Source organism: Hemicordylus capensis, chromosome 5 (genome assembly GCF_027244095.1).
Source record: "Hemicordylus capensis ecotype Gifberg chromosome 5, rHemCap1.1.pri, whole genome shotgun sequence".
NCBI classification, from domain to species: domain Eukaryota; kingdom Metazoa; phylum Chordata; class Lepidosauria; order Squamata; family Cordylidae; genus Hemicordylus; species Hemicordylus capensis.
In genome coordinates this window covers 143,410,435-143,424,557 of record NC_069661.1, presented here as the reverse complement: position 1 = coordinate 143,424,557, position 14,123 = coordinate 143,410,435, and the positions used below count along the sequence as shown (strand labels likewise).

At 46.6% G+C, this 14,123-nt stretch overlaps 1 protein-coding gene across 3 annotated transcripts in view; it reads right to left on the bottom strand.

Annotated features, from left to right (window-relative positions):
• The window catches only part of NUDT5 (nudix hydrolase 5), a 42,648-nt gene that overhangs the window by 9,885 nt on the left and 18,640 nt on the right, over nt 1-14,123 (bottom strand). For all 3 annotated transcript variants that reach the window (XM_053251348.1, XM_053251349.1, XM_053251350.1), the window contains exon 4: nt 4,575-4,627. In XM_053251348.1, coding sequence (XP_053107323.1) covers nt 4,575-4,627 — 53 coding nt within the window. The remainder of the gene's footprint in view (nt 1-4,574; nt 4,628-14,123) is intronic.

Sequence of the window (14,123 nt, the reverse complement as noted above, 5' to 3'; positions counted from 1 at the left end):
TCCTTGAACCAATAATGTAATCAATTTGATTTCTGTGTATTCCATCTGGTGATGTCCATGTTTATAGGCACTGCTCTGGTTGTTTGAAGAATGTGTTAGCAATGAAGAGATCATTGGATTGACAGAAACTAATAAGTCGTTCTCCTGCTTCATTTCTGTTTCCTAAGCCATACTGTCCAACTTTGTTTTCCTCCTTACCATTTCCAACTGTGGCTCTCCAGTCTCCAACCACCAGTAGCACATCTTGCTTGCGTGTTCTGTCAATTTCTGACTGAACTTGAGCATAAGACTCATCAACTTCCTCTTCTTCTGCATCAGTCGTTGGGGCATAAACTTGAAGAACTGTCATGTAAAAGGGCTGTCCATAAAATCTAATTAAAATTAGTCAGTCACTGACCGCACTGTACCCAAGTACTGTCATTGCTATATGTTTCCTGACTATGAAAGCAACACTGTTACTTCTTTATTTTTCATGTCCTGAGTAGTAAATGGTATGATTTTCTGAGTGAAAGTGTCCTATTCCAGTCCATTTTAATTCACTAATGCCCAACATGTCAATCTGCAGTTGATTCATTTCATCTTTCACAGTGTTGGGTTTTCCTATATTCATGATTCTTATGTTCGATGTTCCCATTGTAATTCTGTCTTTGCAGTTTTGGATTTTCTTTTCCCGCATGGCAACATCAGTCACTAGATGTCCAGAATGTTTTAATCTATCTGTGTCATAAACACCATCGGTACTCTGAGAGATCCTCAGCTCTTCCTCAGTAGCATGTTGAGTACCATTCGACCTGAGGGGCCCATCATCTGGCACTACATCAACCATATTACTATTTTATCTATGCATGTGGTTTTCTTGGTAAAATACAGGAGTGGTTTGCCATTGCCTTCTTCAGCGCAGTATGAAATGATGCCTTTGTTGTTGTCACTGAAGTGATCGTCTGCCTCCATCACCTTCCTATATCGCTGCTGCTCAATATAGGTGCTTGCTTGAGCTGGGCAGCTGGGAAGACCTTCACGCTTGGAGTGACCTTACTGGGAGTATAGCTCCCGGCGTACTTCACTCATCCCTCCCAAAAACACACTCCCCAACCCATGATGAGGAAGCATAGGGGGGCGGGGGGGCAGTGGGATATTCACTGAGTAAATAGCTATTGGTTCCTGATCTCATGGTATGCTCTCTGGAACAATCCCCCAATCCCTTCTCCCAGCTCCAAGTCTGGAGTTGGGAAAGGAGGTGACCAGGGCCCCTACAGTTGTGCTGGGCATCTGAGGACTTCAGAAGCCCAACCATAGGGGACCACCCACCTCCTCCAAACTAGGAGCTAGGGGAGAGAACAGGGAGGTTTGATGTGAGGCAGGTGAGGTGTTTAGAAAGCCACTGCTGCCCAAAGGCTGGCCTCATTTGGATGGCAGACCCATATGTTAGAGCGCCTCTACCACCCATCTTCAGCTTCAGCCTTCCTCTCCTGAAGGGGAGGAAAGGTCTGGAGTTTGTTTGTGTAGTGAGCAACAGTGGCACTTCTTGGAGCACCTCTACCATCTGCTAACCAAATGGCCAGCTCCAGCATTGGAAAGGCTAGAGTAGGACTGGGTTTCTAGTTTATTGATTGACTGACTGTGTGATTTCTATATGGCTTCTCATTAAGATAATCCCAAAGCGGTTTACAATATAATTAAAACAATGCACAATTCAAAAGCAAAAACTACAGCTATTAAATATAAAAATATATCTCTATTTAAAAGTTTAAAAACCTATATAGAACATTCACACACAAAACACAAAGCAGCAGCAAAAAACTGTACTCTTTTTTTTTAAGCCTGGCTGAAGAGCCATGTTTTTACTTGTTTTCTAAGAACTATGATGGAAGCTGAGGAACGGATGCCAGCCAGGAGAACATTCCAAAGCCTGGGGGCAATTACTGAAAAGGCCCTGCCCTGCATGCTTGACAGCCAAGCCTCTCTCACTGTTGGCATGACGAGCAGAGCCTCTCTCTGATGATCTGGTCAAGCAGTCCTTCAGATATCCAGAGCCCAAACTGTTAAGGACTTTAAAGATCAAAATCAGCATCCTCTTCATCAATAGAAGAGTGGCAATTTGAGCTTTGGGAATATGCATCAATGGTGAAGATTATTTCATACATAAAGAACAAATTAGAGGATAAATTTGTTTCAACGTGGGAACCATGTATACATTATAATTTGTTCATGGTTTAATGCCACATCCAAGATTTGGATTTTCTTTGTAAACAAGGCTATAAGTTTATATCTTTAATTTCGATGTTTGTATTGATACGTAGATATGTTACTCAGCTGCCTACGTGACAGGAGGAGATATCATGGGGACAGAGGCGTAGCAAGGTTGGAATGGGCCCAGAGACAAGATTTTAAAATGGCCCCCCCCCCAAATCCAGGGCCTCCGCACACCCCAGGCCCCCAAGGATTTAAGTCTGATATTCCAAAATAAGTATGCTGTCTGGAAATACATTTCACTGAATACACACATGCACACGTCACAATATATAGTGATATACATTGAGTACTATACATTTGTTTTACTTTTAATGCCTAGAACACACTAGAAAGATGAATGATTAAAATGGCCCCCTCGCAGCAGATTAGCAAAGGGGATTTTCAACCATGCAGGGTGAGCCTATGTTTGTTTTCTCAGAATTCTGAACAAATTCAGTCAAGTTTGATTCCAGGAGGTTTTTCACAGGAGGCTTTTAAAGCCCTTTAACACACATCTCCTCTGGAATAGAGGTGCTGCATTCACATGTTGGCGAGATTTACCCTGAAGTCCCTGCAAGTTATTGGGGAGCAGTTCACACACAAGAAAAATAAAATAAAATAAAAGCACAAGACATGCTTCACAGTTCTCACTCAGACCTTCTGGGTTGCAAAACAACTTGAACATAAGTGCATTTATAAATGAATGAATGAATAAATAAATAAAATAAATATAATACTGTTTCTTCCAGAAGTTTTTGTAATTTTTTGCCATGAAACAAGCCACTTATAGGACTTTTTAGATAGTTTTTTTTTAAGCCAGCAAATTTTCCAAGCTGTTTAAAAATAAATATTCAGAGACTTCTCAGTCCCTCCCCCCCCATATCAAAGCCCTATGGCAAGCAGATGCCTATATATCGGAGGGGGGGGGGAGGTAACCACAAAAAGGAGTTCACACTCTACCTGGCAGCAACGGGTCTTCTGCTGCAGAGCACAGTGGTGGCCACTCTGGCTGCTTCCTCCTTCCTGGCTGGCTTGGGCCCTACTGGAGTTCAGGCTTCACAGAGGCCTACACGAGGCCTCCGTGGAAGCCCCGCCCACCCACCGATCAGCTGAGAGGCGGGAGAAAAGGAGCTCTTTGCAGCTTGTCTGCTGCTCGATTGCCGGCCAGGAGAACAAGCTGGAGAGACGGCGAACAGGGGAAGTGGCTGAGGGGCCTTGGGGCTGGGCAGGGGGCAATGGGGAGTCACGTGAGGTGCCTCTGGGGGGCCCCTCCAGGCAGTGGGGCCCCCAGACAACTGTCTCCCCTTGCCCGATCGTTGTTACGTGCCTGCATGGTGAAATGGAATCCAAGCTGATGTTTTACAGTAGATAATCAAGAGATGTCATAAATGTTTTTCTCTTTTCTCTCTCGTTCTTTTCTTACTTTGTTGTTGTTTTATTGGCTGTTCGTGTATATATATATATATATATATATATATATATATAGCAATAGCAATAGCAATAGCACTTACATTTATATACCGCTTTATAGCCAGAGCTCTCTAAGCGGTTTACAATGATTTAGCATATTGCCCCCAACATTCTGGGTACTCATTTTACCGACCTCGGAAGGATGGAAGGCTGAGTCAACCTTAAGCCCCTGGTCAGGATTGAACTTGTAACCTTCTGGTTACAGGGCGGCAGTTTTACCACTGCGCCACCAGGGGCTCATATATATATAAAACACTGACATACATATATAACTAAATAAATATCTATTTATCTATTTAAAAGCATCTTGATTTGGACCCTGACACAAATTGACAGCCAGTGCAGCTCATTCAGCATGGGTATAATATGAACCCAGCAGGCAGCTTCAGATAAAACCCTGCCACATTTTGCACTAGCTGCAGTTTCCAAATTTTCCTCAAGGACAGCCCCATGTAGAACGCATTACAGTAATCCAGCCATGATGCAACCAAGGCAGGGGTAACTGTGGCCTGATCTGCCTTCTCAAGAAAGGGATACAGCTGGCGCACCAGTCGAAGTAAAATATTTCATAACGCTTTCTTCGTTATGAGTTCTGCCACCTACTGAGATCTGGGGAGGTCCATCTGCAGTTGCCACCAGCTCGTCTGATGTCTACTTAGGGACAGGCCTTCTCCATTGCCGTCCTGAGGCTTTGGAATGCTCTCCCTGTCAAAATAAGAGCCTTCCTATCTCTGATAACTTTTTAAAAGGTGGTTAAGACACATTTTTTGTGTATTCATTAGTTTATTTATTGAATGATTTGATTTATATACCACTTTTCATTAAAATAATCTCAACTTCATGAGTTGGACATCGACAGAGCAATTGCTTACCATCAGCTGAAGCTCCCTCTTTTCTGGTTGTACGTTTTACAGATTCCCATGTTCTGTGTAAATTAGAGGGTGATGGGAGAGAGGAGAAGGAGACAAAATCAAAGCAGATGGGTTACTTCCAAAACAGTGATTTTTTTTAAAGCTGTTTCTTTGCACAGGTAATATTTTTAAAATTATTTTTAACTACAAAACTACATTTTCTTTTAGTATTATAGTCCAATACTATTCTTCAACAGAAGCTGCTTTCTCTCTGCAATTTTCTACTTCACAACCAAGATCAAGGCATAAGCAGGACTAGGTTTAGACTGTGCTAAAAATAATTAAGAAAAATTCTGCACGATTAACCCCAATTGTTGCCCCTCACAAAAGCTGAATGCTGAAATCTGTATAAGTGATGTAAAATGCATGTTCTCTTATTTTGCATAACTGATTCTGCAAATTTTTCTTATTCTGCATCTTCATTGGTTAGTCATGGAGAAGAACAAAGATCTATACAGGGCTCTGAAGTCCCAGCCTCTGACCACTAAAAATCTTCAGCCACTGTTCTGGCTTCTGAGATGCATTGCCAAACAAAAAGGATGAGAAACACGCACTCTCTTTTTTAAAGTTAAAGCTGATATTCTTAGGAAGTGGAATTTCAAAGTTAATGTCACACTCCATGGCTTTTCTGGAATGGCATACATGTGACCCTGGGAATAAGAAGAGAAAATTATAAGGGCAGAACTAAAGGAAAGGAAAGGTTGTGCCATTCAGTTGGTGTCAACTCCTGGCGACCACAGAGCCATGTGGTTTTCTTGGTAGAATACAGGAGTGGTTTATTATTTATTTAAAATATTTATACCCCACCCCTCCAGTGCACTACTGTTCGGGCTGGCTCACAGCAATGACGGAGACAAGATACAATAAAAGTAGTAAAATTAACTAAATTAAACAAAAATAAGGTGTCAGATTAAAAACCACAATTTTGCTGGTCAATGACCGAATAAACTTATAACTTATAACTAACTTAAAAACCACAATCAACATTAGGTTCAAATCAAAACTGAAAATTATAAAAAGCTGAAGAAGCTAAAGAACGTACCAGATATAACAAAAAATAAATAAATAATGGAGCATTAGAAAGTCCCCTTAAAAAGGTGCGTTTTAAAATGTTTTTTTAAAAACATTGAGGGACGGAGCATGGCAAAGCTCTTCAGGGAGGGGGTTCCAAAGCCAAGGGGCCACAACCGAAAAGGCCCTGTCTCTAGTCACCGCCAACCGGATCTCTGTTAGTGGTGGGGTCACGAGCAGGGCTTGAGAGGATGAGCAGAGGGCCCTGACAGATTCATATGGGCGAATGAGGTCCGACAGGTACCCTGGCCCCAAGCCATGTAGGGCTTTAAAAGTCAATACCAGCACCTTGAATCTCGCCTGGAAGCGCACCGGTAGCCAATGAAGCTGACACAGGATGGGTGTAATACTTGTGAAGCAACTTGCACCCGTGAGCATCCTTGCAGCAGCATTCTGAACCAGCTGAAGCTTCTGAACAGTCTTCAAGGGCAGCCCCACCTAGAGCGCATTGCAGTAGTCCAATCTGGATGTTACCAAAACATGAGCGACTGAGGTTAGGTCCGACTTCTTCAAGTAGGGTCGCAGCTAGCGTACCAGCCATAGTTGGTAAAAGGCGCTTCTGCACACCATTGCTACCTGCGCTTCCAAGGACAGTGTTGGGTCCAGAAGCACCCCCAAGCTGTGAAATTTGTCTTTCAGAGGAAGCGTGCCCCCTTCCGAGACTGACAGGTTGCTTACATGTAATTTGGGTTCTTCTAGTGGTCATCTGTGCTCTTACACGAATGGGCTTTGCTCCTGCGTAGAGACCACATCGGAGCTTCCAAGCTAGAGTTCTAACTTTTGGCGGTAATCCCACCCCCTCAGTATATAGGCGGCTGCGCAGGCTTCCCTCTCTAGTCTTCTGAGTCCGCAATCTGAAAGAGACTAGCAGAAAAGACATGAGAAGAGGGGAGGATGGGTGGGCATGTAAGAGCACAGATGACCACTAAAAGAATCCAAGTTACAGGTAAGCAACCTGTCGTTCTTTGACGTGGTCTCTGTGCTTTACATGAATGGGCGCATAGCAAGCTGCACCTGTGCCATGCTCACCTGGAGGCGGGATCAGGCGAAGATAGATTGTAGCACCGCCCTGCCAAATGCCGTGTCTTTTCTGGCTTGGACATCCAAGGCGTAGTGTTGTATGAATGAGTGCTTTGACACCCACGTAGCCACCTGGCAGATGACATCCAGCAGGATAGACCTGTCAAACGCAGTAGACGCCGCAACTGCTCTTGTTGAATGTGCCTTAACAGTGAGCGGGAGAGGCTTCTTGGCAATCTGGTACGCTAGGGAGATGGTGTGGACCACCCATTTGGATATTGTCTGTGCAGAGGCCTGCTTGCCCTTGTTAGGGCCATAGTGGAGCACAAAAAGAGAATTGGAGATTTGAAGAGTGGAGGTGAGGTCGACGTAAAAGGCGAGCACTCTACGAACGTCCAGAGTGTGGCGGCGTTGCTCGGCCACAGTTGACAGCTCAGCAAAGAATGCGGGCAAGGAGATTGGTTGGAAACGGTGAAACGACGTGACTACCTTTGGAAGGAAGGCAAGGTCCGGCCAAAGGACGGCTTTTTCCTTGTGAAAGATCAAGTATGGAGTGTCAACTCTAAGAGCCCTGAGTTCACTGACCCGCCTGGCCGAGGTGATAGCCGTGAGGTAGGCTACTTTACAGGAAAAGAGGCCGAGAAAAATCGTAGCCATGGGTTCAAAGGGAGCATTCATGAGAGAAGAGAGCACCAAAGTCAGGTCCCAAGCCGGGGCCATGACTGGTGGGTCCGGATAAAGGTGAGTGAGTCCTTTGAGGAACTGCTTGATAGTAGAGTGTTGGAACCACGAGGGTGTGGAAGGAGCAGAGTTAACCACTATGTCTGCAAGGTGAACCCTCAAGGACGGGATCTTAAGTCTGGCCTGTTTGAGAGACAGTAAATATGAACCAACATGCTCTACCAAAACAGAGTGTATGGGAATGTCCCTGTCCTTTAGAAAGTTCAGGAAATGAGTCCACTTGTGGGAGTAGGAGGAGACCGTGGAGGCTTTGTGCGAGGCCTTGACTATTTGTAGCAGGTCCGCCAGGAGGTTGGGACTATGTGCCAGGCTGTGACGTGGAGACACTGTAGGTCTGGATGGAGAAGGCGACCATTCTGCAGGGAGAGGAGGTGAGGGATTTGTGGGAAGCGGTGATAGCGATGGTTGGACAGACGAAGGAGTTGAGGAAACCAGGGCCTCCTGGGCCACCACGGGGCGATGATGCAATGCGTACAGTCCTGGGAGATCTTCTGAAGGACTCAAAGAAGTAGAGGAATTGGAGGAAAGGAGTAGACTAGGCGTTCCGTCCAAGGTAGGGCAAATGCGTCCCCCAGGGAATTGGGTCCGATCCCGGACCTGGAGCAATAATGGTGGCATTGCGCATTTGCCTCTGACGCGAAGAGGTCTATTTCTGGGAGGAACCAGCGGCGGAAGATGGAGCAGAGCGTGGGGGGATGTAGTTGCTATTCATGTGATGATGTTTGAGTCCTGCTTAGCCTGTCTGCCATGACGTTGTCTTGTCCCTGTATATGGACTGCCAGGGGCGTGATGCTGTGGTGAATGCACCAGAGCCATAGTTCTATGGACAGGAACAGGAGGGAGCTGGAAGAAGTGCCACCCTGTCTGTCCAGGTAAGCTTTGGTGGTAGTATTGTCCGTCTGAACGAGGACGTGGGAGCCTCGTATCAGGGGAAGAAAGGCTCTCAAGGCTTTGAATATGGCTAATAGTTCGAGATAATTGATGTGGTGGGTAGCTTCGGTCGAGGTCCAGATGCCGTGGATGTTGTGACTGTTGGCGTGAGCACCCCAACCGTTCATGGATGCATCTGTGGTGAGTATAAGGGCGGGACGCAGAGGGTGGAAGGGGGAGCTGACAGTGAGGTTGATCGGGTCCATCCACCACAGGAGGGAGTGCAGAACCTGAGGCGGAAGGGTTAAGGTGGTAGCGAGGGAGTCCTCGTGTGGACAGAACACTGAGAGGAACCAGTGCTGAAGAGTCTGGTGTGAGGGAGGACTTGGGTGGTGCAAGCCATATGTACTAACAGGCATTGAACTGTACGTGCTGACTGGATAGGGTGGTAGAGTAGGTGGGTTGACAAATCTAGGATGGCTTGAGTTCTGCGCTGAGGCAGGAAGATTTTGGATTGAATGGAGTTGAAGAGGATTCCAGAAATTCTATCGTTCTGGAAGGGGTGAGCTTTGATTTTTCATAGTTCACCTGAAGGCCCAGGTTGGAGAGGAAGGTGATGACCGTGTGGAGGTCTCTGAGAAGGGGTTGTGGGCCACCATGAGCCAATCATCGAGGTACGGAAAAATCTGGATATTTTGTTGTTGTAGGGCTGCCGCCACTGGGGCCATACATTTGGTGAACACCCAGGGCGCGGATGCCAGTCCGAAGGAGAGGGTGCAGAATTGGTAAGTGTTTGCTATTTGAAAGTGGAGGAAATGACGGTACTGAGGTCTGATGGTGATGTGATAATATGCATCCTTGAGGTCGATGGAGACGAACCACTGGTTCTTTTGTAGGAGGGAGATGATGGTAGGGATCGACGTTCGGTATCGTGCGTCGACTTTTGTTTCTTTGTTGGTGGTTCGGAAGGAGCGCAATGGTCCTCCTTTCTCTTTTTGGCTGGTTGGACAGAATGCAGTTCAATCAATGCCACCGTCGAAGTAGACACTGCTACCGAACTTCTTGGTATCAACGTTGAAGCCTGAGCCACGGGATCAATGGGTATATTCACCTCGGGGGTAGTCGCTGAGACTCCTGGAGGGAACGAAATGGGCTGTAAGCCCCAGGCTGCAGGAGAGGTATTGGACGAAACCTGCATGGTGGACAGTTTGTACAAGCCCGTAGTCTGGAACGCCTGTTCCCAAAGCCAAGAACGAAGTCAAGAGGCTCAATTTTTGCACGCCTGTTTGGTAAAGGCCACACAGTGCAGCCAAGAGCCAACCTTATGGGACTCACCGAGGCAAAAAAGGCAGAGCTTGTGGCTGTCAATCAAAGGGATCTTGGATTTGCAGCAACCACACTGCTTAAATTTTGTAGTCTTTGCCATAGGCTGAAGGTATTCTGAGAAAAGCAGAGGCGAAGGATCCGCAGCACGCCGGGCCTGAAGGCTGCGACAGGGTGGGAAACGAAACTAAGGAGATATCCGAGGGGAAACCGGGGACGAAATAAAAACGCTAAGGAAGGGAAGTACTGAGCTGAAATGAGGAGAAAAGGGGAAGGAGAAATGCAGTACTTGCAAAAAAGGTCTAGCAAGGAGCAGCTCAGCGATGTGTCTTCGATCGTGGACGAAGAAAGACTGGAGAGGGAAGCCCACGCAGCTGCCTATATACTGAGGGGGCGGGGTTACCGCCAAAAGTTACAATTCTAGCTTGGAAGCTCCGATGTGGTCTCTGCGCAGGCGCAAAGCCCATTCGTGTAAAGCACAGAGACCACGTCGAAGAACAAATTTACCTCATTACTCATATGATCAGTTCTACCAACCCAGAGCACTTCCGTCTTATCTGGTTTGAGTTTCAGCTTGCTTGCCCCCATCCAGCACAGAACAGCCTCCAAGCCCCGGTTCAGAGCATCCACTGCCTCCACTGGTGTATGCTGACTTAAAAGATAGGTAGAGCTGGGTGTCATCAGCATACTGATGGCACCGCAGCCCACACCTATGGATGACCTCTCCCAGGGGCCTCATGTAAATGTTAAACAGCACGGGAAACAGAATAGATCCTTGTGGCACCCCATAGGCCAAAGACCAAGGGGTACAGCAGGCATCCCCCAGCACCACCTTTTGAGTATGACCCCCTAGGTAGGAACGGAGCCACCATATAACCGTGCCCCCAAGTTCCAAGAGGCTAGCGGTCCCAGCTTCTTCCACTGGATTACTCTGTGGTGGAACTGGTGAGAGGATGTGGCCAGGGAGGTGGAGTGGCTGTGGTCTGTAAGAATACCATCACCCTTACCAGTATACCTGTCAGGCAATTGGTTTATATCGAATGTGTGTACCTAAGCCTAGGGACCAAGGATAGACTGGGACTTCTGTTGGTATACCGATCACAGCGCTGCCCAACAGAGTCCCTAACTGAGCAGACAGACCAGATTGTCGAGTTGGCACTGGAGTTGCCCAGATTGTTGGTGGAGGACTTCAATGTTCTTTTTGGAACAGGGTTGTCAGATGCAGCTCAGGAGTTCATAGCAGTCATGACAACTATGGGTCTTTTCAACTGGTCTCTGGACTGACACATGGTCACATGCACAATTTGCTCTTTTGCTCTCTTCAGGATGGTGTTCTGGGGGTGGGGACTCCTGCACTGAACATAAGAACAGCCCTGCTGGATCAGGCCCAAGGCCCATCTAGTCCAGCATCCTGTTTCGCACAGTGGCCCACCAGATGCCGCTGGAAGCCACAGTTGAGGGCGTGCCCTCTCTCCTGCCACTACTCCCATGTAACTGGTACTCAGAGGCGCCCTACCCTTGATGCTGGAGGTGGCCCACAGCCCTCCGACTAGTAGCCATTGATAGACCTCTCCTCCATGAAGTCATCCAAACCCCTCTTAAAGCCATCCAGGTTGTTGGCTGTCACCACATCCTGTGTCAGAGAGTTCCACAAGTGGATCACGCGTTGTGTGAAAAAGTACTTCCGTTTGTTGGTCCTAGACCTCCTGGCAATCAATTTCATGGAGTGACCCCTGGTTCTAGTCTTGTGTGAGAGGGAAAAGGATCTCTCTCTCTCTCCACTTTCTCCACACCATGCATGATTTTATAGACCTCTATCATGTCTCCCCACAGTCTTTTTTCTAAACTAAAAAGCCCCAAGTGTTGTAGTCTTGCCTCATAAGAAAGGTGCTCTAGGCCCCTTATCATCTTGGTTGCCCTCTTCTGTACCTTCTCCAGTTCAACAATGTCCTTTTTAAGATGTGGTGACCAGAATTGTACGTAGTACTCCAAGTGTGGTCGCACCATAGTTTTGTATAAGGGCATTATAATGTTAGCTGTTTTATTTTCAATCCCCTTTCTAATGATCCCTAGCATGGAATTTGCCTTTTTCACAGCTGCCGCACATTGAGTCGACACTTTCAACGAGCTGTCCACCACAACCCCAAGATCCCTCTCCTGGTCCGTCACCGACAGCTCGGATCCCATCAGCATATACTTGAAGTTGGGGTTTTTCATCCCAATGTGCATCACTTTACACTTGCCAACACTGAAGCGCATTTGCCATTTTGTCGCCCACTCCCCCAGTTTGGAGAGATCCTTTTGGAGCTGCTCACAATCCGTTTTGGATTTCACTACCCGGAAGAGTTTGGTATCAGATGCAAATTTGGCCACATCACTGCTTACCCCTGCTTCTAGATCATTTATGAATAAATTAAAAAGCACCAGTCCCAGTACAGATCCCTGGGGGACCCCACTTCTTACTTCCCTCCATTGTGAAAACTCTCCATTTATACCTACTCTCTGTTTCCTGTCTTTCAACCAGTTAGCAATCCACACATGTACTTGTCCCTTTATCCCATGACAGCTAAGTTTCCTCGGGAGTCTTTGATGAGGAACTTTGTCAAAAGCTTTTTTGAAGTCCAGGTAGACTATGTCAACTGGATCACCTTGATCCACACATTCACTGACACTCTCAAAGAAGTCCAAAAGGTTGGTGAGGCAAGATGCAGAAGCCATGCTGGCTCACTCCCAGCAGGGCCTGTTCTTCTAGGTGCTTTACAATTTTATCCTTGAGGATGCTTTCCATCAATTTGCCTGGAACAGACGTTAGGCTAACTGGCCTGTAATTTCCCGGATCGCCCCTGGATCCCTTTTTGAAAATTGGTGTTACATTTGCTACTCTCCAGTTCTCTGGTACAGAGCCCAATTTCAGGGATAAGTTAAATATTTTAGCAAGGAGGTCGGCAATTTCACATTTGAGTTCTTTGAGGACTCTTGAATGGATGCCATCCGGCCCTGGTGATTTGTTAGCTTTCAGTTTTTCCAGACAGTTTAGAACATCATCCCTTGTCTCTTCTATCTGACTCAGCTCTCTAGCCTCCATCCCTAAAAAGCCTGGTTCAGGAGCAGGTATATGCTCAGTATCCTCTGCCGTAAAGACAGATGCAAAGAACTCATCCAGCTTCTCTGCAATCTCCATATCCCCCTTAATAATCCCTTTCACTCCCTCATTGTCTAATGGTCCAACTGCCTCCCTGGCAGGTTTCCTGCTTCTGATGTACTTAAAGAAGTTTTTGTTATTCCCCTTGATACTTTTGGCTAAATGTTCCTCAAACTCTCTTTCTGCCTCCCTTATTGTCACCTTTCATTTCTTTTGCCAGAGTTTGTGTTTCTTTCTGTTCTCTTCGTTTGGACAGGACTTCCAATTTCGGAAGGAAGTCTTCTTCCCTTTTATGGCTTCCTTGACGGTACCCGTTAGCCATGCTGGCATCCTCCTGGACTTAGTGGTACCTTTCCTCCTTTTGGGTATACAATCTAACTGGGCTTCTAGTATTGTGTTTTTGAGTAAACGCCATGCACTCTGGAGCAAAGTGACTCTCCTGATTTCCCCCTCAGCTTTCTTTTCACCATACTCCTCATTTTGGAGAAGTTTCCTCTTCTGAAATTCAAAATATCTGTGTTAGACATCCTTGGTGATTCTCTCCCTGCATGTATGCTGAATTTGATGGCACTGTGGTCACTGTTCCCTAAAGGGTCGATGACACTGACATCACGCACCAGGTCCTGGGTGTCACTCAGAATTAGATCCAAGGTCGCCTTCTCTCTGGTCGGTTCCATGACCAACTGTTCTAGGGCACAGTCATTCAGCGTGTCTAGAAATTTGACCTCTTTGTCCTGACTTGAATGTGAATTTACCCAGTCTATGTGTGGGTAGTTGAAATCACCCATTATTACAGCCCTGCCTCTCCTTGACACCTCCCTGATTTCCTCCTGCAACTCCCAGTCACTGTCGGCATTTTGATCCGGAGGGCGACAGCACGTCCCCAGTAGCACGTTTCCTTTCCGGCCTTGTATAGTCACCCACAGGGTTTCTGTGGAGGACTCCAGTCCACTTAGGTTTTCTAGCTTGTTAGATTCTATCCCTTCTTTAACATACAGTGCTACCCCTCCTCCAAGGTGCTCCTCCCTGTCCTTTCTATAGAGTTTATACCCAGGGATAACAGTGTCCCACCGGTTCTCACTGTTCCACCATGTTTCTGTTATGCCCACTATATCTATTTCTGTGTTAGCAACCAAGCACTCCAGCTCACCCATCTTGGCTCGGAGGCTTCTGGCATTGGCATACAAGCCCCTATACGCTGAATCTCTCCCCTGATGTATGCTATTCTTTTGACTCTTTGATCTGCTGGCACAGGCTCCCGTCTGCTCTTTATGCGGTTCTGCTCTGTCCCCTTCTGTTTTATTTGAATTCTTTGCAGCCTCACACTTTAAAGGATGGCTTTT